The sequence below is a fragment of the Corvus hawaiiensis genome, chromosome 1, assembly GCF_020740725.1.
Source record: "Corvus hawaiiensis isolate bCorHaw1 chromosome 1, bCorHaw1.pri.cur, whole genome shotgun sequence".
NCBI lineage: Eukaryota > Metazoa > Chordata > Aves > Passeriformes > Corvidae > Corvus > Corvus hawaiiensis.
This window is the reverse complement of record NC_063213.1, coordinates 66,454,963-66,481,965: the sequence shown is the minus strand read 5'-3', so window position 1 is coordinate 66,481,965 and position 27,003 is coordinate 66,454,963. Positions and strand designations below refer to the sequence as shown.

Here is a 27,003-nt window from a genome sequence, read left to right as displayed (position 1 = left end):
GAAGGGATTTCAAAAAATACATGAGCTGCTTCAAGAGGGAGAAGTAGAGCCTCCCCAGAGATACAATGACTCTCTCTTAAACCAGCTGGACAAAGCACTGAGAAAGGCAAGTACCATAAATAGTCTCAACTATCCTAACAACCAGCTCAGAGGGTATCAGACTAATGATGCACAGCGCTCTGTGTTTCTGTAGGAGCTGGACAAGAATGAATTTCAGAATGTTTCACTGATGCTGAAGTGTATTCAGCTCTACCTTAAAAGTGATCTTCAAGAAAAGAAGAGCTTGTTTATTGAGCAAGGACTGCTAGCAAAGATGAGTATAATATTGTATACAAGTTACTAATGTGATTTAAGGTTGTTTGCATGAGAAAAAGAACTCCAGGGAAGTCAAAACTAGGGGATTGCTTGTTGGCCACACAGGAAAGAATTTTTTTTTAATATATTGCATGAACTGAGTAGGGAAAAAAATGCTTACTCTCTTTTATTGCTTTTGGTGTAGCAACCAATATTATGGCTCCACTAATTCCCTAATTTAAAGGTTTGGGGTTGTTTGGGTTTTTTTAAAGCTGATAGTGGAAGGAGAGGATGAGTTTTTATGAGTCCCATTGATGAAATGATATAGACTTCTAAATGCATTTTAAATGCTCCAGCAAAATACAGTTCTAGTAATAAATAATCTGAGATATTCTTTTGAAGGTGTCTCGCTAGATATGTAAGGAACCAGATGCATTTAATCCAAAATTGCATTTTCTCTTCTGGCACAATGGCACTATATTGATTTCAGCTGGTAATACTTATAGTAGCAGAAATGCAATTGTGCTGAAGATGAGTAACACCTGGATCTAGCACAGCTATCAGGGAACAGTTAACACATGCTCTCTATTAGCAGAGTTGTACTGAGGAGTTCTCGGTCCAAAATGTTGTGTTCCTGCCTTGTAGTTATGCTTTTCAGGGATACAGTTTCTCAAAATTCCTGTATGGAGATAAATTAAAAAAGCTTTTCCAGTCTGAGCTCTGTACTTCCAGTGGAGCATGGATTTCTAGTTCACTGTTTGCGTGTGATGCTATGCTATGTTTAAAACCATGAAGTATTAAAATACTTAGCTTGAAAAAGTTTTACAATATTTGCTGTGAGTTGATGTCCTCTAGAAATGTCTGTAGGAGTTTTGATGCCACTAGCAGCATGTATTGTGTCTGAGCACGAAGAATGGGTGCCTTGGTCAAGAAAGGAGGGGGGATAAAAGGAGGGCTGGGGAGGAGGGGGGACAGAAATGGCATTTTTCATGTCCTCCTAGCAAAATTTGAATTCCTTAATGCCATGTAGCTTTTGACACAGTACATGACTCCGAAGTTTAAAGAGTGAAAAACTCTGTAAGGTTTTCTGCAGACCTACATTATTAACTCCTCTTCCTTGTTTTTAACTCATTTTTTTAACTTTTACCTGGTATCTTGGTTTGAAAGAGCAAGAGCATTTGTGACTGTCATCGACCCAAATGAGAATAAATATTTGATGTTACTGCTTGAAGACTTCTTTGATTCTGCATTGGTATGTTTGTGCATTCAGGGGACAGAAGGTTTACCTTTATTGGATAAGATAGCTATTGTTCACAAGCAATTTCCTGTTAGAAAATAAATAATTGCCAATTGACCTGGTGCTCTAGGGCTGAGCATGGGATGCAGCCCAGGTGGTGTGGGTGAGCACTGTCCAGGAGTGTGCTCTAGGCTGGCTGAGATTTGACACACTTGTGAGAAGCTGTCATGGGGCTGCAGAATTTTCTCATTTTCTAACCTGAAGTATTTGTTTTTGCAGAAAAATTTGCAAGATGTTCTGATGCATTTTGTAAATAAAATCTTGTGTGCTGAAGCTCTCTTTAAAACCCACAAGTTACTGACACCGAGCTGCACTTTGCGTGCAAACATGTTTGCCAAGGTGGTCCTGGCAATTTGTTCCTACTGTGTTTGAAACAGATGATGATTTAATACTAAAGGATGATCTAACTTGCTTACAACTCATTTAGGTTTCAACTTTAAATATTCATAACTTTAAGGGTATTGGAGGCCTAGTGATGTAACATTTGTAGTAGGAAGAATGCTTTTAAGCTTTTCCCCTAGCCGTTGCTCCCAGTCTTGCTGTCTGTAGCTTATGGGAACTGTGTCACTTTGTGCATCAGAATTCATATCAATACCTATGACTCTTTTTAGGAAGTCCAATAAAAGATATTTGAGCAAAATCAAACTTCCTTCTTTCTCTACTAACCACTTTTAAATTGTCATACCCATTTCTTTTCCCCAAAAACTTAATTTATTTTTCTTCCTGGTACATTTCTTCTGCTTGCTTTCACTGTGGAGGAAGAAGTTGTTTGTGTTGTGGAGTTGGTTTTTAATTTTTTAAAAGTTTTGTTTTTAATTTTCCTCTAAGGACTTTAACACCTTTCAGATATACATTGTGATATCTAGTACCGTAGTGTGTAAACATCAAATGTGCTTTTACATAGGCCTACATGTGTAATAAAAATCAGAGAACGATGTCGTGATGTGGGTTTTCCTGGGAACATGTAGGCACTGTGTTCTCCAGTGCTGCTGAAATCCATTCCTGGGGGAAGTGGGTGCTTGGCTACCTTCACCCTCCCTGTGTAGTTCCAACCTGTATGATCAGGGTGACCATATGTGACATACTTGTATCAGGTGGCTTTTGCTGATGTGGGTACACTACTGTTTTATGTTATTTAGCCCCTGAAAGTTGGGGGGGGGGGTGGGGGTACACATAAACACCTCAGCACTTTGAGTACTGCTGTTCTTGGGTGATGGTGCATTAATGAAGGCTTCTTTTACTCTTTCCATCAGGTGATTTGCAAATGCAGTAATGAAGGTCAGTATTTTTTTTCCTTCCATTCCTCAATATCCCGAATCTTAATCTTGGAAGCATATTTCTTAATTCTGCTTGAACTCTGTTCTCTTTCTGTTTTCTCTTCTGCTTACTACTTCTTCCTCTCTGCAAATTTTTTTTTTTCCTATCCTCCTGTTGATTTCTCTCCAGTTAATTTTCATTAACATTTACATTGGAGCAGAAAACCTTTTTCTGATTCTCTTTGTTGCTTGTTTTGTACATAGTGAAAAAATCTATCTCTGGTATCTTGTTTAAATGGTCAGCATCAGGTATTTCACTTGATCAGAGTAAGTGGCCCTTCTGAAAGGGGGTTCAGGCTAGACAGTCTGTTCTTCACACTTATTTGCTCTGGCATCAGATGTTATTCCCTTGCTGAAGCCAACCAACTCCACAGAATAACATGGTAACTCCTTTAGCCTTCTGAACTCGACAGAGAGGTGTCTGTCCATCTCTCATTCATTTCAGCACCAAAATATTGTTCTGTGGCTGCAGCTGGTTTTCCATTAGGGCAGGGGAGCAGGTGCTTTCAGAAAATATCTATGTGACCAGACATCCAGGCTCACAATCCATGTAAAAGTGAAACATTGCAATGTGGGTCAGGTAATGTGTGCTTATTTGTCCTTGCACCTTATTCTAGTGGTAGCAGAGTGGCACAAGCATCTTCTGGTTAATACTTTATTGGTTTGCTCTGTTGACTTTGACAAAACCTGTATGTTCAGGTTTCCTCTTGTAGCTAGTAATTAGTTTCCCCTTTCTGTGCCTCTTTAAATAGCTACCCAGGTCAGAAGTTAGTGTATCTGGAGCAAATTTTTTTAGATGGAAGTTACCAGTTCCCCTTTTTGTCTAGGATTAGATGGTTGGAAGCTTTGTTTAAAATGAACTTACAGCTGGGATGTTTTTATTCCTTCAACACAACAAGCTGTAGTTGCTTCAGCTATTTTTATATGGACACCAGCCCATTTCTAGCTGTACCTTTCAAATTGTTTTTCTAGGGAAGAAAGAGCTAGTGAATTTATTTTTGCCTGAACTAGGGCGCCTAGTGACAGAAGCAAATCTTTGCTACGCTCTGCATCTGGAGGTAAGATTCCTACTAGGAGGAGAAAATCAGATACATTTGTGTGAAAGTTTGCGTAATTAGATAAAAAATGTGAAAAAATGTTACTGTTTTATTTCCCTTCATTTTCTACCCCTTCTTTCGTGGGGGAAAAGGCCTTGAGGACCCTCAACTCTATACTCGACAGTCTCCCACGGGAGGAGAGAAAGAAGTTCCCTCTCTCTGAGGATATGTGCTCGCTCACGTAAGTAGTTTTCCCTCCAACTGCTGTAGCCACATACCCTCTTCTCTGCAATTGGAGTTAGTTATTTCTACTTTAACTTGTGGCATTATGTTGTTTCAGGAAAGACCTTGCAAAAACTATACTGGAGGTTGGTGGTAAGAAGCTCTCCAGCTTTACCTCATCTGCTTATTTATTATAGATGAATTGTAATTTAAATCATATTTCCTTGTCAAGAGTTGATTTTTAGGGAGGAAAGTCAGATGTGCTCTTACAAAATATAAATAAAAAAACTTAAATGCAGCAAGGCATTAGTTCTTTCTGGTTGGTTTTAGTAATGCATATTGACTAATCAGAGAAACTAAACTGATTTATATAGAAAAGTAAATAGATCAGCCTTACATATGTGTTTACAGAATATGCTGGCTTTTAGTCCTAAAAAAATTAAATTTTAATTGCTTTGCCATGATATGGACAAAGTTTAGTTAACAAGGTTTGTGTTCTCCTGAGTGAAATCTTTGTTTTGTCCTAATAATAACTTTCTAGAGTACTGGCATGCTATATGGAATGTAGCCCAATCCTAGTGAGTTAGTGATGAGCGTTTGCTCTCATCCCCTTCCCGAACCCCAAGCACATCTCCCAATGCACTCGTGTGTGTTGTGGTTTGCAGCGCTCTGTACCTCGATCTCACTCAGCTGGGGGAGCTGAGGATGCCTGAGCCAACACTTGGCTGTTACCCTCCCCTGTTCTCCTAGGGGAAACTGAGGCTAGAGGATGAATATGACTGTGCAGTATAAAATTGCAAGAGTGGCAATGCTATAACCCTCTCCTGTGCTGGAGAGGTGATATTTATCCTGTGCTTATGTTTACCTGGCAGATTATGACCTTCAGGTTGCCCTTTCAGAAGCACTTTGTAGGTTAATGATAAAAAAATGGAGAGACGACCTTGTTCACCACTGGTTTGAAGATAACTATCTTGCTGAAGCTTTCAAAGAGATCAAGGATCGGGAATTTGAGACGGTGAGGGTCCTTATTTTGAAAACAACATACTTGACAAGTCTGTATAGGGGCTAGTTTTGGTTGAGTTAAGCCAGGGTGTCCTTGCAAGAAGCTCCTACAAAACTGATTTGATAAATACAAAAGGTTATATGTGGATGGCACATTTTATTTTTTTTCCATATTGATATGGTAAATATTACATCACACATTGTTAAAATAGCTCATACTCCTAAGCTATTTTACCTATAGAAAAGTAAAATGAAAAATATAATAAATAATGCATAAATAAGTTAATTCATGGGGTTTATATTTGAAGACTTAGCAATTTTAAGTTGGGTCTAACCTTTTGTTTTAATCTAAGGTGTCTCTTCCCAATGGTCTTTGGCTTCCCACTGACCAGTTTAAAGGTTTTAACTGGAGAGTAGAGGTTACACAGCAAATAGTGATTCTACACAATAGAATAACTATTTGCAAAGGAAAAGTAGCCTTATTTTTAAAAATAATGTGTTGTTTGTCTTGAAGGACTGCAGAAAATTTCTTAACCTACTAAATGAAAGGCTTGGAGATAAAAGAAGGTAAGCTGGGAACCAACAGAATAAACTGGTTCCATCATTACTTCAGAGGGGAATAAAGAGAATTTTAAACTGGGTTGGGTTATATTAAAAAAAAATTACATCACATGTGAAGAATGAAGTTGTTTTAAAGAAGAAGATTTTATTTATTTTTATGGTGGCTCTTTTGAAAGTAAAATCTATGAAGATAATGCATCACTACTACAATACTGTAGTGTCTAGCTTATCCAAGCTTAATTTACTTTTAGAACATTCGTAATTATTTTTTGAATAATAAGATTGATTACTAATCGTATTAAAAATAAAATCATTGAAGTCAGACTCTGATGTTGGATGTATCATATGAAGTCTGCTTCTCTTCCAGAGTCTACTCATTTCCTTGCATATCTGCTTTTGCTGACATGAATGAGGTAATAGCCCTCAAAGCTCTGACACCTTCCCTACAGTGTTATGGCTGCTCAGATGTTGCTTTCTGTGGTAAATGCTTGGGGGTTTTCTCCCCCTGCCTCTTTTTCATTGAAAAGCTCGATTTCTTGGAGCATAGAGTGTAACCTTCTGTTCTAGCTGGAAAGTTTGCTTGTTTGTCACTTAGCTCCCAGCTTAGTGCTGCTGACTTTGTTTTTGTATCAGTCAGGTGATGGAGGCAGCACTTCTTTTCACGGTGATGACAGAAGAGAGTTCTAAAAACTAACAGGAGGACAGGATAATGCTGATTCCTCTGGCAGAGCTGTTTCCAAGCTGCCAGAAAACAAGATTAGCCTGCTGCCCATGTAGGAGAGGTCACAGCTGAAGCTCCTGTAGTTTGTTTCACTGGTCTTCAATTAAATGAAGTGTGGCGCTGTTCCTGGCGGTCATACTGAACCAAACCCATGTAGATGGAAGCTGGCTGTGCTGCTTCTGCTTATTTCAAGTGCTCAGAAACAGAGAGAGCTTCCATGGTTTTTTTCCTGGCACAAATATGTGAGCATTTGTGTGCTGCCTCTCCCTTGGCTGAAGTAGAGCCGTGTCTGACATGGGTGTGGTTGGTGAGCCGGCCCCTCACAGGGTGATCTGAACTCTTATTTCTGCAAGGTGTACAGATGTTTATGTAGGGTAACACTTTCCAGTTTTGTCTCATTAAAGAAAATTGGGCCTGATACTGCAGTTGTGGGGCTTTTTGGGGAGCAGCAGTACTGCTCTTCTTCCCCAGGTGAAGAAGCCATCGGATGAGAAGCTGGAGGAGTTCTGGATTGACTTCAATGCTGGCAGCCAGAGTGTGACTTTCTATGTGGATTGTGATGAGGTAACAGCACAGCCCAGGTGGCCTTGGCTTAGCCTAAGTCAGTGGGCACTCCCTCAGCCCTTCTGACACGATGGCTTTGGTTTTCAAAGGCAGCTCTTTGGGACTCTGTGAGGCTGTCAAAAGAAAATGTCAACAGTTACAGCGTGAAAGGTAAGATTTTTTCCAACGACACTATCCTGTTTGGCTGGAGGTTCACGAGGCAAATGGAGTAAACCTAAAATCTCACCATCACCAAAGTGTTCCTGTGTCTTCTCCTTTCCTGCCTTGTCCTTTGGACAGTGTGTGGCCTCATTCTGCACAATAATCCACCCTCCCTACCCAAGAAGGACAGCTTGAGGTATCAGTTTATAAGTGTCCTGGGGAACAGCATAATCAAGACTCAACAGGAAAGAAATGAGTGAACAGAGTAACTGGAAATGCAAGGGCAGGATGTAAAAGAGACTCTTTTAAAAATCCCAAACACTTACTCAGACATTTTTTGGGTTGACAGAAGAATGTCTTGATCTAAAACAAATCTAATTATTTGTTTGGTTTGTTGGTTTGTTTTTTTACACAGAGGAGGATGGACAAAAGATTGTTAAAATTTTTATGAAGATACCCTCTGCTCTTAACAAAACAGAAGTAACAAAAATCAAACTGGTTTTCAGTGCTGAGTTTGAAATCTCAAGTGTACTTAGAAAAGTCCTGGGAGATGAAAAACTGATGGTAAGCTCTAATATGTGCTCTTTTTCTTTTCTAAACTATATTTTGCACTGGGAAAAACCATTCAGGTTTGTGGGATTTGTGTTTTGTGGTTTCTTTATTTTCTCCATGACTCTTTACTATATATTTGTTTTCCCGTTATGGATACTCTATATAGATGCTCATAGCTTTGGCCTGGAAGAGGAAATAGGTGTTTTAGGAAAGAAGTTTCAAGGTACTCAAATTTATGGTTTAAAAGTGGGAAGGTTAAACTGATTTGTTAATTAATTCCTTATGTTATAACTTTCCCGGAGTTTCTGAAGTGGAAAATAAAGCCTGTGGCATTTAATTGCATAACTTAAGTATGAACATGATCTTGCATATAGCTCCAAGTGTTACACTGCACAGGATGAGCAAACTGTTACACAAAAACCTGGAGGTGTGCTGAAAGATGCAAATCTTAGACTGACTTTGTAGATAGTAGTTCAAGACAAAGAGTAGAATGTTTCTAAAACCTCAAGGTTTTTTATTAGCCAATCTAAAAATATAGGTTGTGTGTGATTTCCCTCCCCCCTCCCACCCCCTGCAAATGTTAACATAGTCAATTTTTGATTTGTAATTCATCCACAGTCTCTGGGATTTGCAGAAAAGTTTACATGACAGTAAATAACCATAATATAGTGGCTGTCATTTGCTCCTAAAGGAGCCAAGAGCTTTCCAAATGATCAACTTAATCACCATCCACTGATTTGTTGCTGGCAAGTAGCAATTGTTAGTTTTGTTATTAAGAAGCTGACTTTACTAGAAAAAGACTACTCTTTTTAAGAACACTTTCATGTGACATTAATTCATACCAACAGATAGTTGATTCTGAAGAGGAGATTGTCCTTTCTGGGAAGCCAGCCATTCAGAATGAAGCAGGTGATTTTTTTTTTTTTTTTTTTTTTTTTTTTTTTTTAATTGTGCTATTTCATTAAATTCAAATATGTTTTCAAATTATCATTTTCACTTGCAGTCCACAGCTTACAGTTAACCTCACTTAAAACAGAAAAATAAAAAGGAAAAAAACCAAGCAATGCCCAAGCTTAATCTTCCACTGTTCCTGCCTTGTGAGCTTGGTAACTGGTGCTTGTGGCAGGTGCTGAGTCCCTCTAGCCTGGGGAGTGAGGGCTGGGCACCATGGCTGTGCGCTGCTGGGGTTCCACAGGCAGGGGAAGGCTCATGGAGACAGGCTCTGTGTGTTGGCAGGTGGCCTGGCCAGGCACGTTTCAGCTGCTGGCTGACCTCTGGTGTGCAGAGTGTGCAGAACTTTCTCCATCTGCAGGTGCAGTGGGATGCACCCTCCTGTCCTCCCCTCCCAGTGCCTGGTTTCTGGTTTGGCCATGCCCTGTGGGTGCCTGCAGAAGGGGATGGTGGCATCTGGCCTCCAGAAAGCACAGGTTCTCTGATGGGCCAATATTTGTACCTTGGCACTTAACAAGCTCTCCTGTGTGCAGTGGCGTGCATATGGTGGAGCAACCTCTACTAAAGCTTCCTGCAGGGAGGTGTCTTCTGTTTCTTCTGAACAAGGTGATATGCTAGAAAGTGGTATGCTCCAGTCTCCTGTCCCCAGGCGAAGTGGATGATGCCTTGGGAGATGCCTGGAGCTGTTGTGGAAGAACAGCTGGGGGAGCAGAGGTGCTCATCTGCAACCCCTATTTGTGGGTAAAGGTGAGCAGCAGTCCAGCTCCTGTGCAGGAAGTGACCTGCTGCTGTAAATACCTCGGGCTGCAGGGCTGTGTCTGTGTGTGCCCCAGCTACAAATGTAGCTGTCTGCCTTAAGGCACAAAAGGCTCTTAGCTAGACCTGGAATAGCCTTTATTTCCTTATGCTCACCAGCATACAGCCAATGCTTTGTATTTCTTTGAACGGAGGACATTAAGTTTTCCACCATCAAATGGTGGTGTTTCCTGTGCTGCCAGTGAACATCTCCTGCAAAGCATCTTCTTCCAGGGTCATTTGGCGGAGTTTTGTTGTGTTCCAAATTCGGTAGTTGTTGAGGTAACTTGGAGCCTGATGTACAGATGTGTCATTTCTGTGTCTGACCCAAAGGAAGGTCTAAGCCCAGCACCTGCCAAGAAAAGGGAAAGTAACTCCTTTCTTCCATTCTCATGCTCTGAAATTCTTCTGTAAATCCCCACAAGGCTGTGACCCACAGTTTAAGGAAAAGCTGCTTACAGCAAAAATGCAGGAGGTGTGTGTGATCAAAGTTGGTCCTAAGCAGGAAACGCTTCCTCAGATCAACTTCAGCATCAAATTTTTTGGAAGATGACTTTTTTTTTTTATGTATGGTGACCTTTTAGCTTTGAAGGCTGGGATTTGTCCTTGCTCCAAAACTGGCCTTATTTCAGGTTTGAGTGATTACTTTTTGTGTGGATCCTTTCTTGGTGTAACTTGCTTGACAGATATTTCCACATCCTCCAAGGCTGTGAAATCACAGCTTTCTGCTGCTACCACCCACTGTCTTGAAAACAAATCAAGTTTGAAGAGCTCTTAGGATAGGTAACATTCTTTCTGTGAAGATATTAAAAACACATTTTTACTTTCCCCTAAGTTCCTGTGCATTTCAGATTTCTCCGGGTGAATACTTGAAAGAGCTACTACCAGCTCTAAATATCTGAGGCAGTAACTTCTTTGTAGTCCTTCCCATTTTCCTCCACTTACAACCTAAAATAAGCTAGAATGGAACTCCTCCAAATTGTGGAGATGCAGATGAGCTAGGAGTTCCTTTATCAGGGTCCACTGGAGCACAGAGAGGTGCAAGGTGGGCACTGCTGCTTGAAGCAATCAAGGGGTACAAAGGGCAGAAGGTAGTTAATCTGTAGTGAAACAAATTTTGCAGTGCCTGATAGAGATTGAGTGGAAGGAAACATAGGTGGTCGAAGATCCCCTCTGCTTTAGTCAGACACAAAGGGTTGCTCCATGTCCTCCAGAGCTGAGGAGTCAATGTAGCAATATAAGTAGTAAGATTATAAACATGCATGTGTTCATCCAGTATCGATGAGCTTATATGTTGTTTATTTAGCATTGCAATTTTTCACTGGGCAATTTGAAGATATTTGGGGTTGTTCTGTTAAATGCGATCTTGAGATGTTTGTGCCTAGAAGGTTGTACTGCTGCAGTTTACGCATGCATGTGTGGGAATGGAAAGAAGGGGTAGTGAGTGTGTTCAATTACTGTGATGACATTCTCACCCCAGTTGCTCTTCTGCAGAGATACCTGTGTCCTCTAATGCACAGAGGAAGACAGATCCTTCAAACTCTGAAAACGTGGAGACTCAAAAAGACAACTTAACCTCTCAGCACAGACAGCAGGTAACAGGCTCTGTAGCACTGTTTGCTGTATGTTTGAACAGTCCTTATGCCCCTTTTCCCCTCCTTCAGTCTGCTTTTTTTAATGGGTGTGACTAAAACCTACTTTCAAAGAAAACTGATTCGTATCTATTCAGCTCAAATACTTGTCTCCAGAGCTGCAATTTTGGCAAAACTGCTTTAAAAAGGAAACAAAAATTTACTTCCCCTTATAAGGAGACAGTGGGATGTTCTTAGTGGGAAACCCATGGTGTCACACACAGCCTAAAAGACTTTTATGTGTGGACAATGATGAACCTGTCATGAAGCTGTTGCCACAGACTAGTACAAAAAACCTGTTTCTAAAAATACCCACTTTTTTTATTAGTCATATACATGTTTTGTTCATGATTTCGTGTCTCCGAGCAGAAAATGGTTAACTCTGGTGTTGCCGTGGTTACAGTGAGCCAGCAGACTGACCTGGAAGATGCTAACCAAGGTCAGGCATGGGTCCCTTCAGTTCCTTAAGTCTGACCCAGTTAAGTGTCACCCAGGTGACATGTTGACGGCTCTGCTTTTGTGGGACTTACAGCAAAAGCAGGTAAAGTTTCATAGTAGTTCCAGAGGGTAAAACTATAGTTTCCTTGCCTTCTTCAGAAAAAAAGTCCAAAACTCCCTCTCCAAGGATGAAAGCTAAGCCTAGGTGAGTGTCTCACAGACAGAAAATTGCAAAGTGGGGTTTTTGCGGTTATTTTGTCTGTGTTCGGGTTTTTATTTCTTTTTCTTGGGGTTTTAATGCATGTAATTTTGAGATGATTCCATCAATTATTAAATTGAAGATTCTGTTTTGCCACCTGGACATCAAGGCTGCTTGCCTGGAGTTACAGCACTTTGGAGTTGCTGAACAGTCATGTTTGGTTACTAGATTTGTGGCTGCTTTGGTGTGACTTTTTACTCATCATGTGTCCAAATGTGAGGTGAGCCCACAGCTGCTTTAGAGTTAAACTTCAGCCGTGTAACCTGAGCTTGCCAGATGTGAGATTGTTCATAATGGGGACCATGACTTTATGAAAGATGATGTGAATTTGAATTCACCTTGGCTTGAATTCACCTTTTTTCCCAGACCTTTGCAGGACATAATTTCTTGTAATTAAGGAGCTAGACTTCTGTAGAGTTATTGATTACCTTTCTTCCCTACATACTAAACCATTGCTTTGGTGCCAATTGGTGCAAGTTGGTTTTTTTTTCCCTTAGTAGTTCACAAACATTTTGGTCTTTAAATGAACAGCTCTCTCACGTGTTCTCTCGTCTCCAGTGAGAAGCTCCTAGAAGAAGAACCTATGGATGAGTCAATACCAAAGGTATGTGTGCCCTGGGATCCCCCTGAGTGAAGAGATACAGGGTGGGGAAGAGACATTCTGGTGGAGTTGCAGAAGAAAGCTGGGATGGGTTGCCCCACTCGTACCATTGAGCGGTGTCCTGAGCCCACGGAGTGTCACACCTGATGTGCTGGGCCACTCAGCACCACGAGTGAGCTGCAGAGGCAGCAGCCACCAGCCTCATTCTAGAGGGGCCTAGCCAAGTAATTCAATCTCATTAGAGTTTATTCAGCACATTTACCCCCCAGAAGCAGTGTGTTGTGCTTGTGTCCAGGTGTGCAGTGGTGTGTGGGACATACTTGCATGTCACAAGACTTGCACACTGTCATCAAAGAGGGAATGTTTGCTTCCTGAACGGAAGCAAGCCTTGGAAGTCTACAGATGTATTTATTTGGTTTGTGTCTGGGTTCTAGTAAGTCTCCCATGCTAGATCTGTTTCTATAATTCTTGTATAGGAACTTGCAACCTGGGTAAATTGCCAAGTAACTGAGAGTCATCTGCAGTTGCACTTGAAAACTTCTATTGGTGTGTTCACATATTAAAAAAAAAAAAAAATAAGTCAATGCGCTACATGAGAAAAACTAAATTCCCAAACCAATGTTTTTGAGCTTAGGTACTTACCTTACATAAGAAATCCCATTTTAGGCTTCTTCTTGGGTTCACATTTCCAGGTGCTAGTTTTAGATTTTTACAAATAAAATATTTTTTTTACTTCCAGTTCAATTGTTTTGTAGCACTTGTCCACTCTACAGTGAATTCAAAACTTTTGAAATACTCTTTCCACCCCTGCCCTCTTGGACCCCTCAATTTCAGCTCTGGGAGTCCCATACTTTCTGGTAGGAAAGAATTGCAGGCAGCAATTGCACCTGGATAATTGTTGTAGTGGGAGGAAGGAAGTTTTCTGGCACACCTTTTCTCTGCTTTTGCCAGGCTCTAGCATCAGAACATGACTTTGGGTTTTGTCATTTTAGATCCTGCAGCTCTCTCCTTTTCCAAAGGATGTTAGCAGCAAAAAGAGAAGCACGAGAACAAGCTTGGCCAGGAAGAAGGCTGAAGGCAGGTATGACATGCAAGCCCTGCACTCATGCAGGAACTGGTGTACCAAGTGATTTTAGACCTTTCCTAGCGCTCAGGGAGAGAGGGTGATCTCATGGGGTGACCTGTCTGTACCTAGAACAGGCAGTAAAACAAGTATGAGGCTACAGAGGGTCATAACTTGTCTCTGTAGGACTCTTTGGGTCCTCAAAGTGATAAAGACTTCAGAAGCTAACCCAAAATGCCTTCTACCCCTGTGATACTATGTCATGGGTTGTTGGCTTTTCTTTTTTCCTTGCCCAACCATAATCCTCCAGTGAGCTGAGTTCTGAGCGCAAGCTTCTTTCACAAATGCCTAAGCTTTCCCAAATACTGTCCCCGTTCCTTGGCATCATGCATCCTAGGGTTTCAGGATGGCCTCTTCCTCAATTTGTCCCCTTCCTTTGCACCCACACATCTGTCTGTTTACATTTAAATCTGGGGGCACTGCAGGAAGAAGCACTTGAGGGTTTGGGGGCCGTATGAAGTCTGCCTTGTTGCACCCTCCTCCTGTGCTCTGCTAAGTGTTGTGTGCAAGTTAATGCCTGCTGCTGGGCAGGAGGGCAAACGAACTGTGTGTAAGGGTCTCTGCTGCTGTTCTGGGGCATTCTGCTTCAGCCTACTGTCAACTCAAAAAAACCTCCCAAAAACCCGAGTGCTTAGATGAGTTTTTTGGCTGATAGTAGATAAAAATAAGGAAAATTGATGTAGGGTTACATCAGGACTAGAAATTGTGTGCTTTAAGACAAAATGAATTGATGCAGCAAATACCGGTTTTAAAACAGGAGCAGCAGCGTGGAAGTTAGAGGTGAAGTACTTCTTAGTTTGGTCATCATGCTCCCTCTAGTGTTTCGTCTGGAAATGAGCGTTTCCTTCCCTCGGAGGCTTTGTTGAGGACCTCAGTTCTTTAGTCCTCCCGTTCTTTTAGTAATGAAGAGGAGGTGTACTGTATGTTGAGTGATTGTTGTAGGATTTTTTTAAAAAAATAGTTACGATTTGGAAAAACCCATAAAGGTACAGTTAAGTTTAACTGTTGGAAGACATGGCAACAAAATCTAGGTGTGCACAGAGAAGTGATTAGACAACAAACATTAAATACTGGAATTTTCAGAAGGAAATGAAAAGGAATTTTTAAAATGCTTCTGATATTTTATTTCCACTCATTGCTTCTTCCTACCGCGTACTATTATGGGCAATGTGAGACAAAATGTCCTCCACATAAACAGGGAGAGGTTAATTTTTACGTTTTGAATATTTCTTTAAACAGTTACAATTAATAGAGTGAGAATCAAGATATGCAGCAATAAGACTAAGTAGAAGAGGAGAAATTATTTCTTTAGAAGCCCAGAAAACATTATTTTTAAGCATAATGTATCTGAGGAGAGGGGTGTCAGAAGGAAACATTATCACCACCATAGTCTTAATGAACTTCTACAGAGTGATTCTTCGCTGTTGTACGTCACTGCCAAGTATATGTTGTCTTGCAGGAAGGAACCCTATGACTTTGAAAACTCAGACTCCTCAAGTCATGAAAAGGTAAAGTTGAGACAGAAGCTCAGCACCTAACGGAGTAGTAACTTGAAGCAGGGGATGTAATTTGCTGCAGAAATGCTGTAAGGATGGACAGTGTTACAGCAGGACAGACAACTGGGAATCTGAGATTTTTTTTGTTTGTTTGTTTTCTCTGTATAGTGGAAATAAAATTTTTTTTTGAGTGGTAAGAATGCTTGTCACCACTTGAATTTTGTGGTGGGTAACACATGATAACAGCAACAGACATTTGAGCTTTTGCTTCAGTGAGGCCATGGGAGATCTCTGTGGCTGAAGGCCAACCTCTGTGTTTTACTTAATATCAAAAGCAGATTGCTGAGCATCCACTTTGTCCTCCTAGGCTAAACAGAGGAGACTGAAATCCATTTCGAGCTGTGCTTTGCAAGCTGGGACTCCCTGGTTAAAACCCAGTCCTCACAAAACTTTTGCTGGAAATTCTGCTTGACTTAAATTTCCAGACTCTTTAAAAAAAAAAAGGAATAAAAATTAATTACTTTGCCTGCTTTGAAACTTTGCCCAGTGTGGGCTTTCCCAGGAAGCTGTGAACTTGCTTCTGAGGGCCTCCATCAAGGTGGCTGTGCTGGGCAAACCATCTTGCTTTCAACCTCTTCCCTGATGTGGGGGCTGTCACTGCCGCCTGCTAATTGTGAGGCAATGGGTGCTGAATGGAACACCCCAAATTTCTCTTATGAACTGGACATGGCCCGATCCTTGCAACTGCCACTGGGTGTCAGCATAAATCCCTGCTCCATGGCACCCTGCCCCGGTCCCAGCAGCTTGTCCCAGGGCTGTCCAGGGGCCCTGCACCGTGCTAACAGTGCTGCTGCCAGCACTGCTATTGAGTCAAATGATGTGTCTTGTGACGTTGGTGCTTAAAATGAGCATTATCCATAAACCAAGGAATAGAGAAAGGAACTCTTTTTAAGACTCGAACGTTTGTCCATCATAACGTATGACACTGTTTCAATCAACAAATCCCATTCCATTAAAAAGTGAAATTTTTGAGCAGGACTTGTAATCCTTTTCCCTTCTGAGTTGTGACACGTTTTAATTTTGAAGCGTATTTTATGCAGTAACTGGACTCTAGGACAACTCTCTGCTTCGCTTTCAGGTTGCTGCAGCCAAAGGAAAGATTCTTGCCCAGAAAATTTCTTCACAAAATCGGAGGTACAGGATTATACATGCAGTGTTTATGAACCTTTTGCTGTGTGAATAAGAGTTCATAGCTTTGGTTAAGCTCTCTTAAGTTAGGATCCAAAAGGCTGTGTGATTTTTCTAATGCAATAGTTTCTTGCTTAGCTACCACACTATCTGTGGATGTTATTGATAACAATATTTAAATAGTACCTGAGAATATAAAGGTTACTGGAGAGAATAGTGGCTCCTGTCAACTTTGCCAATAAGAAGACTAACTCTTAAACATCATCCTTTCCTGACCATGTGTCAAAATTACTGATTTATTTTTTGTAAAATGCTTAAACTCCCTGCCCTGATTTGGCTTCCTTCCAGTCATAGCAAGCTTCCAGGGACTTGCCACCTTTAAGTATGCAGGTTAATTTTCATTTTAAAAAGTGTTGATTTCTAGACATCCCTGAATTGCTACTTTCAAAATCCAAGCAAAGAAAAATTTGTCTAATGATTGCACTTTAACAGTTTGGTTCTTCTGCTGATCTCTTAAGGAGCTTCCTGCCACTTCTCTTTGGCTGTGCCCATTCCACAGTTCTGTGGTGTGTAATTGCTGTTTGCTGCTCTAATTTGGGTCTTTGTGTTACTTGGCAGGACTTATGAAACAAGAAGCAAGAACAAGGAATCAAGCACTCTTGAGAGAAGGCAGGTAGGTTGTCTATGCTTTTTCATCCCTAGAGCCTTTGATTGCTGTGTATTTGATTGTTGTGTATTTCTATCTGTACAAATCTGCTGCACATATAAAGAGCTGAAGTTTAAGGCCTACCCAGTGCAGAGGTGAAGAAATGTGAGCCTGGTAGCCTCTAAATACTCTGTCATTTTGAAAGCAGTGCTCAGGATGCACCATCACTGTCAGACCAGCCAGTGAATTGTCTGTGTTAGCTTTTCCCCCCCAGTGTACTGTTGGAAGCAGCTCAGACATACTGAGGCTTTCCACCTTGCAAGAGTGCTCTCATTTTAGGCACAGGAGAGAGGGAGAGACTAGGAAGGGGGATACTGTAAAAACCTCATGCTGGCAAAAGGCAAGCATCTGCCTGTCAGTGTTTTTATTTGGCTGTTTCAGCAGCTGGCTGTGGCTGTTTTGGCAGATTTCACAGCTTTGCATGTTGCACCATAAGGAGGTAGAAATGGGATAACTTGGTAGTAGCTGAAGTGAATGGCTTGAGGGGGCTTCTGAGTGAGCTGATTGAGCAGGACTTAATTGTGTCTTTAGTCCAGTTACAGGAAACATCTTTTCTCTGAAAGCAACAATGAGAATGCAAGCACTGGTCAGAGTGAGAAAAGCTGGATCCTTGACTCTCAGATACAGTTGGTGCCAAAATCTGTTGACTATACCCGAAAAAGACCCAGGGTGAGAAGTAAATTAAAAGGTAAGCTTAGTCCCCTATTGACACTTGGCTATGCATGATGTACTGCACTGCAGAAAAGCCAATGCTGATGATGGTTTGGGAAAGGAGAGTTTGGCCAAATCCTGGCTCTCCTGAGTGGGAGAGAGCAGGCTTAAGGCCAGCAGCAAGAGGGTGCCCCATGACACATTGCACACTCTTGTGCTTGTACTGGGCTCCTGTCCCCTTCCCAAAGTGGGGTTCAAAAGTCCAGGTAGAAATTTGACACCTAAACATCTGTGTGGGCATAGCCCTCTGTGTGATGATGCTGAAGAGCCTCTGGGCCCTGAGCTGATGGCTGTGTTGGTCCACTTGACTGCATTTAGGAGGAAGATCTCTCTGAAGATACTACACCTCCCCCCTGAAACTTCCCCCCCTCCCAATCTCCCTAGAAACATCATTGACTTGGCAAGTAAACCTTGAAAAACCTCACAATTTGCAGACCAGGGCATTCTGCTCCCCTTTAAATACAGTAGTAAGCCAGCTGTGTTCTGAGTGTCAGGTGTGTTTATCTCTGATAGTGTTCTCTGCTCAGGCCTGACCAACACCAAACCTCCCCTGCAGCCATGCTCCAGGGCTGTCTGCTTCTGTGACCACCCAATGGAAACCAAATTGTCCTTAATGAGATGGAATGTTTCTGTCCCATTCATGGAGAGATTATGCTTGCTCAGGCTGCTGTTAGACTCTGTAGGGATGAAAAAGCAAAAGAAAGTTGAGCTTGAAATTATGCTTTATACCAGATTTCCAGGGGAGCTGTTCTCACTCCAGGGTCAGCCCACAAGTCTTGCCTGGGGCTTGGGGACTGTCAGAGAAGATGCTGAGCCTGTCTTCTGTTTTTCACTTTTTTGGCTGCTCTGGATGCAGTGAGCTGTGTATGTTTGCACCATTGCATCTGGCTTTGTTAGAGAAACATTAAGTTTCAATAAAATACCTAAGTGTTGTGAAGTTTTGTCTTGTAAATGCCTAGAAAACCAAACTGAAAGGGTTTTTGTTGTGGCTAACTCAGTTAACTGGGTGAAGTACACACTTTACATTGCCAGTAACCAGGGAATATCTTCTCCTTGCAGTGCTTCCAGTGTCTTCTGCAAGTAGTGGCAGCGACTATGAGTCAAAGAAGGTAAGAAAGTGTCATGTGTTGGTGCCTCAGATTTAAAAACATTATGGATGTAAAATGTGTCCTAATGAGTGAGAATTAAATAAACTGGTGTTATTTTAATTCTCAAATGTTCTGATGGACAGATTTATCTGCTAAGTACTGTTGAAACTCTATTGGTCTAATAGAAGAGATCTTGGAAAAACATGGTAAACTTCATAAAAACAATTGTTAAATGCTGCATATCAAATATGTATGTGTGTATATATACGTATGTATATGTTTGTGTATATACATATATTTGAAATACAGAAAGTCTGGGGGAAAAAAAGGTTTCCAGAACTAGTAGTTACATTAAAAGCTTTTCTTTTCCCCTGGAAAACTTTTCTTGACTGTAATGCTTCTATTTTGCTTATGTAAAACATCATCAAATGTACATCTCTAATGCCTAAAGGGAGACTTGGTGCATGCATTGAATTTCAGGGCACAGGTGTCCTTCAGTGTTGGGTAGAGCCATCAGTATGTTAAGCATATTTTAAGTCTATATCTACTCTTGGTGTATTTAAAAAACAAACCAATCATCAAAACCCTCCTTCCAAAACAACACCCAAACCTCTACTTCTGTAGTAATGCTTAAATAATACTCAGACTTTGTTCTGTTTTAGGAAGGGGAATCAAGGCAAAGAGCTCAAAAGGAGATGCCAATGAAAAAAAGCACATTTAGCTCCAAGGGACAGGATTTACCCACAATGGATCTTGCTGGTATTTTTATTTTAATCTTCTTCAATGCATCAGGAGAGTTTTGATGTGTGGGTCTGTAGTTTTTGGATGAGTTTTTGGTGGTGGGTTTTTCTTTTTGATTTTGCCACTTTCCTTCACCTTTTATTCCATAAACATTCACCTTGTGATATTTCTGTGTAAGGGCTATGAGGGGTAGACATTGTCTGTGTAAATAATCTCTTGTGCAAGGAGAAGATATGATAGTGCTATTGACAGGTGAAGGAATGAACTTAACTGATAACCACCAAGAAAACAGCCTTTGGACTGAGTCTGAGCCACCACTTCTTCCTGTGTGATGAGATAAACGAGAGGGTAGAGGGCTTGGGTTTTATTTTCTGTGTCATTAAATTGAGATTTTCAGTCAATACAGGATTCTAACTCAAATGCCTGTGTCACTCACTAATCTCTCACACAGATGAAACGCTCTCAGAGGAGCCTGGAGGGAGTCCAATACTACTTGGTCTGTCTGCCAGGAGCCCTTCTAGTGATGTGGAGAAGGCCACACAGGTGCAGTATGCAGTGCTCAGCCTCCTTCCAGTCTGCTGTCAGGCTACCTCTGCCTGCAACCAATGTATCATGTCACTTTGCTTCCTGTAACTAGACAAATTCCTAGCAGCTTGTTTGCACTGCAGGGTGGGTACCTTCTAATTTTGTTTCCTTCCTCTCCTTAGAAGTTTCATGGTACACCAGGCAAATTATCAAGAGAAGAAGAAAGTATCAAGCGGAAGGACTCAGGTTTGTTACTCTTGATAACATGGAAGAGTTGGTTAAAAGCGGAAGGAGGTGGTGCCAAAGCTGTTATTTTATTTCAAAGATAAATTATCACTGACTTTTTTGAGATACTTCTTTCTTGCTAAATTTGGTTTCTCTGTTTTGTATATCATGACAGACTGTGATAAGATGCTTCTATGTACATTCCTGAACTCGTTGCTAACTCTTAAAACCTGTCTTTGGTTACAGGGGGACTTGTAGTGTAGGTGGGGATTTACAAACTAATGACCCAATTGACACAGAAAAGATAATTTTTAATGATTTGAAAGGGGATAGCAACTTCAGTTTAAACAAAACAAGCACCCCTTCAAGCTGTTGATTTTCTTTATACCTAAGAACATAGATATAAACCATTGCTGTAAGCATTTGTTGAATGGTGACTTGGTTAATGGTTAATACTGCTGTAGCTTTTTTTTTGGGTAAGCGGCACTTCAGGATCTGGTTTTTTTCCATGAAAATGAACTTTGATAAACTAATTCAAAAGTGCACTACAGTCTCTTTGTGGTTGGAAACAACTGAACTTCAAGAAAGTAGAACAGCAGTGGGTTGTTTCCATCCTAATAATTCTCAGTGCTGATGTAGTTCTGAGAGACTGACTGACTGTTGTGACCACGAAGTGAGTCACTGAAGCTTTGGCCTTGGTCAAAATCATCCCTTTTCTTGTGAGCTGGCTCTGTTTGTGTTCCCAGTATATCTCTTACCTGTCCAGCATTTTCAGAATATACTTTCACTGCACCAACACATTTGCCTAATTTTGGGGGAAGATAAGTTCTGAGGACTTCATTTTATCACTGTTTGCTGTACAGCCTTACAACTGGAGGGGAGTTGTTGCTGTGCAAAGGCACAAGCAGGGTTATGATTAGAAGTTTCAAGTGTGGTCTCTGACTGCATTTGAACTCTCTCTGTGAACCCTAAATCTACTCCAGGGTGCTTCTTTGTCTGACTGTCCCCCTTGTCCTGGACCCCACCACCTTCCATTTTGCCCTATGGAGAATCCAGGGAGATGGTTTGTCAAACAGTCAACTTGCTGAGTTAAAAAAAAATGCACAAGACAAAAGGATGGGTGTCTTGTTTGTTTCTTTGGTTTTTAGGAATTTTTCCTTGAAATGGAGGCTGCAGCTTTGATTTGAATTATTTGCATTGATTCAATTTTCTTTTTAAAAATTTTATTCATAAACAGATTGAGAGCTTGGGTTGGAAGAGTAAATGGGAAGAAGCCAGACATTAGAGGTTTTTGATGGTTAGAGTAGCAGCCAAGAAAGGAAGTTATCTTTAAGACGGAGACATGGAAGCTTTCCAAATACCTGTGTAACACTAGGCAGGCCAGCTCCCTGCTTTTGAGAGGGAAGATGCTTGCAAGGGAAGTCTTATTACTGTATGATGCCAGATTGTAAAATGAGCTCCCTCCTTTTCTGAAGCATTGGTAATTCCAGTGGTGGTTTCTGCTTGAGCAGGCATTGTCATGTACCTCATGTAAAAGAACAGATTTCTTCTGAAACATCTTCTATTCTCTTTCTAGATATATTAAGTAGCACTGTCATAAAAAAGCCTAAATTTTCCAGTTTGGAGAAAAATCACTTGCCCTCTGAGACTAACCATACACCAAAGAAAATTTCTGATTCGGTAGAAGAGGAAGCAGAGATCCAAAAAGGTAAAGTCTGGTTGGCAACTAAGATGAAGTGCTTTCAGCTTTTCTTCTGGTAGAAATCACGGTCACGTGGAAGCTTGAAGAGATGTATCTGTAGAGAGTCTAACTTTTCCAAAATCCTAAAGTCAAAATTAACAGAAGGTGTGTATTGCAACACTGCCAAAGACAGTGGATACTGAGTGTGAACAGGAAATTTGGGTTCCACTTGGTCAGCTGCTCCATGACGTCCACACTTTCTAGTCTATCTGAATAGGGATTTGCCAGAGCTATTGCAAAACCATCAAACACGGGAGCTGAAAAAAAAGCATGCAGATAATGGACAAAGTAACTGCAAAATAGTGCTAACTCTGAGCACAAGGGCATCAGGCTTTCACTGCAATGGATAAGTGGAAGACAGAAAAGAGTGGTGGCCTGACTATTTTTCGCCTTTATTCTGTGGATTTGCCTCACTATCTGTAAATACGTTGCTCTCTGTGTTGCTCTATTGTGCCTATTCTTCCCTGCTGCTCTCTAACAAGTATCTCTCAGGGGATTTTTGAGCCAGTTTCCTTCCTGCTTGTGAGCTCTAGAAGAGCAAGACCCAAATTCCAGCTCTCTAACAAAAGTTACTGCTGACACAAATGACAAGTCCTTCAGTAGCAGAAAGGTTTATATTCCAATAAGTCCTCGGTATGATGCTCACTGGGCATGTGCTTCCTCCTAGGTCAGGAAATGGATGATAGCCTAGATGGTGTGTTTTTTTCCAAGATGCTACATGAAGACTTGAGTGATTCTGGAGTGATTTCTGCCTTTGAAAGCTTTATTGGCCAACTGAAGAAATTGTTCTGGGTAATGTGAGCTCTTTTAATGTGTGTGGCAATTTATCAGGTTATGTGAAATTAACTTTTTATCTCAGGGAGAGTTGGTGCAAATATCCTGTCTTTATTTTGTGTTTAGGAGTAGGGTTTTGGTGGCAGTGTCTGTTAGTCTGGAGCTCTTAGAAGTATTCTGCAAAAACTGTATATTCTGAGAAGTGTGACAGGGAAGGCATAAAGGAAGTTTTAATTGGGTTTTTCCTAACACTATGCTGCCCCGAAGTCTTGTGGGTTATGTAGAGTCTTGTTGGTGTAACTACTGTGACTGAATTCAATCAGTTTTGTATTTGGAGCACCTATGTGTGCCATCTTACTGCAGTTTAAATTTAATTTAAGATGGTTTCTGCTAAGATGAATGGCAACCTGCAGAGGGATTTGCTTTCCAGGGAAAGGTTTTGCAAGCTAGACTTCTAGGTTTTGGCTTGGGCCGTTGCCTATCCCTAACTGTGCATCCCGTGGCTAGTCCCGGTACAAAAGGATGGAGATCAACACACAGGATGCCCTAAGATCATCTGAGAAGAACTTGTCTGCCCTGCTGAACCAGATACACAAGTGCAGGTAAGCTGTCTGGTACTGGCTGAAAACAGCTTTAGTTTTATGTCAATTTTGATTTATAGGATAAGCCAAGCTGCCAGTCAACTATTGCACTTATGGTTTGTAAGGCAAAATAGTTTGTCTTTTTCTTTTTTCTTTCTTCTATGCAAGAAGAGTTTCAGAAGTATAACTCCAGTGATTGATCCTGATTTTCCTGTAGGGGGAGAAGATGGGTTAATTCATGCAAAGCGAGCTTGAGTTACAAGCAGTTGATGAAGCTCTCCTTGAATGTCTTCTGGTTGTCATCAATGTTCATGAATCTGTGTAAAAACTCTCTTGCTACACTTAGTAGCTTCTATTTCTAAATCTTTTAAGAAAGAAGCCAGGCTATAATTTGCTTAATGAAGTGGAGGAGAAGAAAAGGGATCTCTCAGATCCTGAGTTTCTCAGATAGGAGCTGGATAAAAAAAATCAATTCTAATATTTATGGATTTTTTAAAAGTGAAGATACTTAAATCTTATACTGTACTTGTAAGTCTATCAGGCCTCGAACTATTACACATTCACTTTTTAGGATTTAGATCAAATGTAGTATGAAATAATAGCCTTTAAAGTGAAAAATCCCTGCTATCAATAGGACCTCTATGAGCAGAATTTGCTGTCATTAAGGTACAAGGAGAAGTTTGAATTCTAAAAGTAAAAAATGGGATGTTTTGCGGTGGAAGATAAGAATAGATGGTAGTGAGGTGCTGCAATGCTTGGTTGCTAAGTAACCTGGATCTAGCTAGGGTCGCGGGATAGTGGAGGCAGGGCTGTGCCGAACTTTTTCTACCTCACTGCTGCTGGGAATGGTGGCAAACCCAAGTCAATAAGGGTGTTGCTGGTTAAGGTTTAGAAATTGCTGGCATCCTGTGGCAGCACTGTTTGTATATATCAAACCCGTGGCAGGAAAATCCATAGAGGTTATTTGTGTCAAGATAGTCATAGAATTATTTGGGTTGGAAGGGACCTAAAGAGGTCTCCAGCTTGGGAAATCTCTGCTGAGCTTCCTGGAGGCTGGGAGAGAATGCACTGCAAGTATTGCACTGGGAATTAATTTGTATGCTCTGTCCCGGTCCTCTGTTACTGGCTGCTATTTGGGACAGGCTATTGAGCCATATTTATCTGCAGTGTGACTTTGGTACAGCTATTTACATGCTCTGTGACATATCTGAGAACAAATCTGCCCTGTGTAGTTCAGCAGGGACATTTGATCCTGTCTAAAGGTAGGTTTGGTCCTGAAGGGGTTGTTGTCCACTTTGTGTGACTGCACGTTATCATGGCAAAATTGTTTCTGCTCTCCATCACTAGGCTGAATAAATTTGAGATCTTCCAGAAAATTGTTGTTGAAGAGCTTGCCAGCCTTGAGAAGGAAACTCAAATTCTGGCAAACATGGAAAAGGATGCACTGGTGCGTACCACTTCTTGTGTTCTAGTCCAAAAAGTTGCCCCTTCCCAAGTAACAGGGGTTTTCTTTGGGGGTCTTTTTAGGATTTCTGGAATGCACAGCTGCTCAAACTGAATACTTTCTGCAACCAGCAAAAGCAAAGGTATGTCTCTGCCAGCTGTCCTGCATGCTCACTAGTCCTCTGATGGTTATAGAGGGCACTGGTTAGGCTGGTGGCACTCCTGCTAATACATGAGAAAGGATTCTAAATGCAGTATGACATCTCTACTTGTCCATTGATTGAGCTTTTGCAGCCTCGTGAGGCTTTTCAGTTGGAATGAGAGTGTAATGAGGGAACTCTGTATGGGAAATTGTGTAGGAGAGGAATCTAGCTCAGGAGAGCTGTGCCAGGATCTGGTGCAAGATGCAACACACCCTCTTGGCATGACTGCATCTAGGGGTCAGAGGAGGTGGAAGGAGGTGATCATTTAATGTATGAAAGACACTGTTTGTGTAAATGCTGGGCAAAAACCTGCCTTTCTCAGGTTTATGTTTGATGGTAAATACGTCTGTTCAAGCTTCACCAGTAAGTATTAATGCTTCATGAAAAACCAGCTAAGCTTACTTTCCTTTCAGAATTGAATCTGTTGACTCAGCCCTGGGTGAAACAGCAAAGAGCTTTGCCGACTCTGCCCATAATACAATGGTATGTGTGATATAAAAGCAGCTCCCTATGGGTGGAGGACTGATCTCTGGCCTGACTGATTGGTGTTGGAAGTGAGAAAATGAAACTGAAGTCCTGGGAGGGGAAGCCTTTAGTTAGCTGATTTGTGGGGCTGGTTCTTTGCTGGACCTCTGGTCCTGATGCATAGAAAACATCGAGAAAGAAAAGTTTGACAAGGGGAAGAGGTCAAAGAGTACCTGCCTAAGGGAGAAGATAAGGACAAGGACGATCAGGTAGTGATGTTTCTCCTGGGCTCACAGTCTGGGGCAGTTTCTGTGGAGTTGGTGACCTTCAATGCATTTGCCCTTGGAGTTGTGCATCCATGACAATCTGTGCCTAAGAGCTTTGCAGTCTAATGACACCTTGCATGCTTTCTCTCATCTGCTCTTTAGGTCTGGTAACTACTAACCTTGATGTATTCAAGCTTGATTTTTAAAAAACCAATCTTTTTTATTTAACTTTCATCCTGGTTAAATATTCTGTCAAAGTTCTTAAACTCTCCAGAGCATAATCACTATTTTATGCTCTTGTTTTAATTTGTAAATTAAGATGAATACTTCGCTAACTTTGATACAATGCTTAGTTTCCATCTGGTTCACCCCATCACATGGACATGTAATTTTGCTGCTGCTGCTGTTCCAGGTTTATGTGTAGATCTGATGGCTTTGAGAGTTTAGTATTTCTGCAGTAAGATGGATTACTGTCATGTCTGGGATGCCATGTGTCTGCACTTCACAGGGCTGAGAAAGCTCCCTGTGTTGAAGGAACAACTGTGCCGGTGGTCACCACAGTGCACTGGGCCTGGGATTTTAGAAAAGATGCTGAAAACCATGGGCTTGTATATTTTAGCAGTTAAAGCTGGAATCCTGAGCCTTTCCAAAGGGAAAAGTTTCCATTGTAGGCATTGCATTGTGGAGGGACACAGGTGCTCCTGAATAAGGACACCTTAAAGAGAAGCAGGGCTGAGAAAAGAGCACTTGTGTCATGGGAACTGCTCATCCTGCAGCACTTGTTCCAGGGCAGGTGCTTGAGAATTAAGAGCTGAGTCTAAAAGTGCTTCCAAGATCTTTGCAGTTTCTTATCTTGTACAGTTTCAATGTTTGTGCAAGTTTTTGCGATGTTTTCTCTTACCTTTTTTTGTTCTTCCCTGCAGTATGAACTCCCAGTGAAGAAGGCAGAAGAAAACAATGTGTTCATAGTTCCTTCTGACTAGCAAACCCCTGAATTCATCATTGCTCATGACATTTGAGTGCTTTGTGTGCAGCATAAAGAAGATGGTTCTGTGAAGGATGTTAGTCTATTTCAAATGAAAAGAAAAAAGAGAAGGAAAAAGCATCATGTTAAGCATTTTTTTTGCCTAGAAAGAATACATAGCACTAAGTGATCTAACTGTGAACCCCTGTGTTGATAACAAGCTTTTCCTGAAAAAATTGCAAGATGGGTCCATTATATATCAAAGAAATCTTAAAAAAAAAAAAAATGAACTAAAGATAATGATTTAGCCATCAAATTGATGGATATATTGGCTTACTTTGACTGTTCTAACGCCTTTATCAAGTGTAAAAGCACTTAATG

General features: G+C 41.1%; 1 protein-coding gene across 1 annotated transcript; it reads left to right on the top strand.

Moving 5' to 3' along the window:
* The first annotated feature begins 1,272 nt into the window (after positions 1-1,272).
* Positions 1,273-26,947, top strand: SYCP2L (synaptonemal complex protein 2 like). Its single transcript, XM_048309361.1, has 32 exons — positions 1,273-1,546; positions 2,845-2,869; positions 3,880-3,965; positions 4,097-4,185; positions 4,285-4,319; positions 5,039-5,181; positions 5,683-5,735; positions 6,097-6,142; positions 6,922-7,014; positions 7,104-7,164; positions 7,571-7,719; positions 8,556-8,616; positions 10,948-11,048; positions 11,454-11,523; positions 11,682-11,727; positions 12,340-12,385; positions 13,402-13,463; positions 14,965-15,013; positions 16,140-16,195; positions 16,808-16,862; positions 17,427-17,583; positions 18,666-18,715; positions 19,357-19,453; positions 19,887-19,978; positions 20,143-20,206; positions 21,762-21,893; positions 22,594-22,718; positions 23,208-23,302; positions 24,629-24,728; positions 24,809-24,867; positions 25,341-25,410; positions 26,582-26,947. The coding sequence occupies exons 1-32, from the start codon at positions 1,511-1,513 to the stop codon at positions 26,639-26,641; spliced, it is 2,463 nt and encodes an 820-aa protein (XP_048165318.1). The 5' UTR covers positions 1,273-1,510; the 3' UTR covers positions 26,642-26,947.
* Positions 26,948-27,003: the final 56 nt, after the last annotated feature.

Bases quoted from the DNA above. Each gene is read 5' to 3' on its own strand.
- SYCP2L (XM_048309361.1), top strand. From the start codon at position 1,511: ATGTTACTGCTTGAAGACTTCTTTGATTCTGCATTG. The intron at 6,143-6,921 runs GTAATAGCCCTC...CTTCTTCCCCAG, and splicing joins CTTTTGCTGACATGAATGAG to GTGAAGAAGCCATCGGATGA. The intron at 22,719-23,207 runs GTAATGTGAGCT...TCCCGTGGCTAG, and splicing joins AACTGAAGAAATTGTTCTGG to TCCCGGTACAAAAGGATGGA.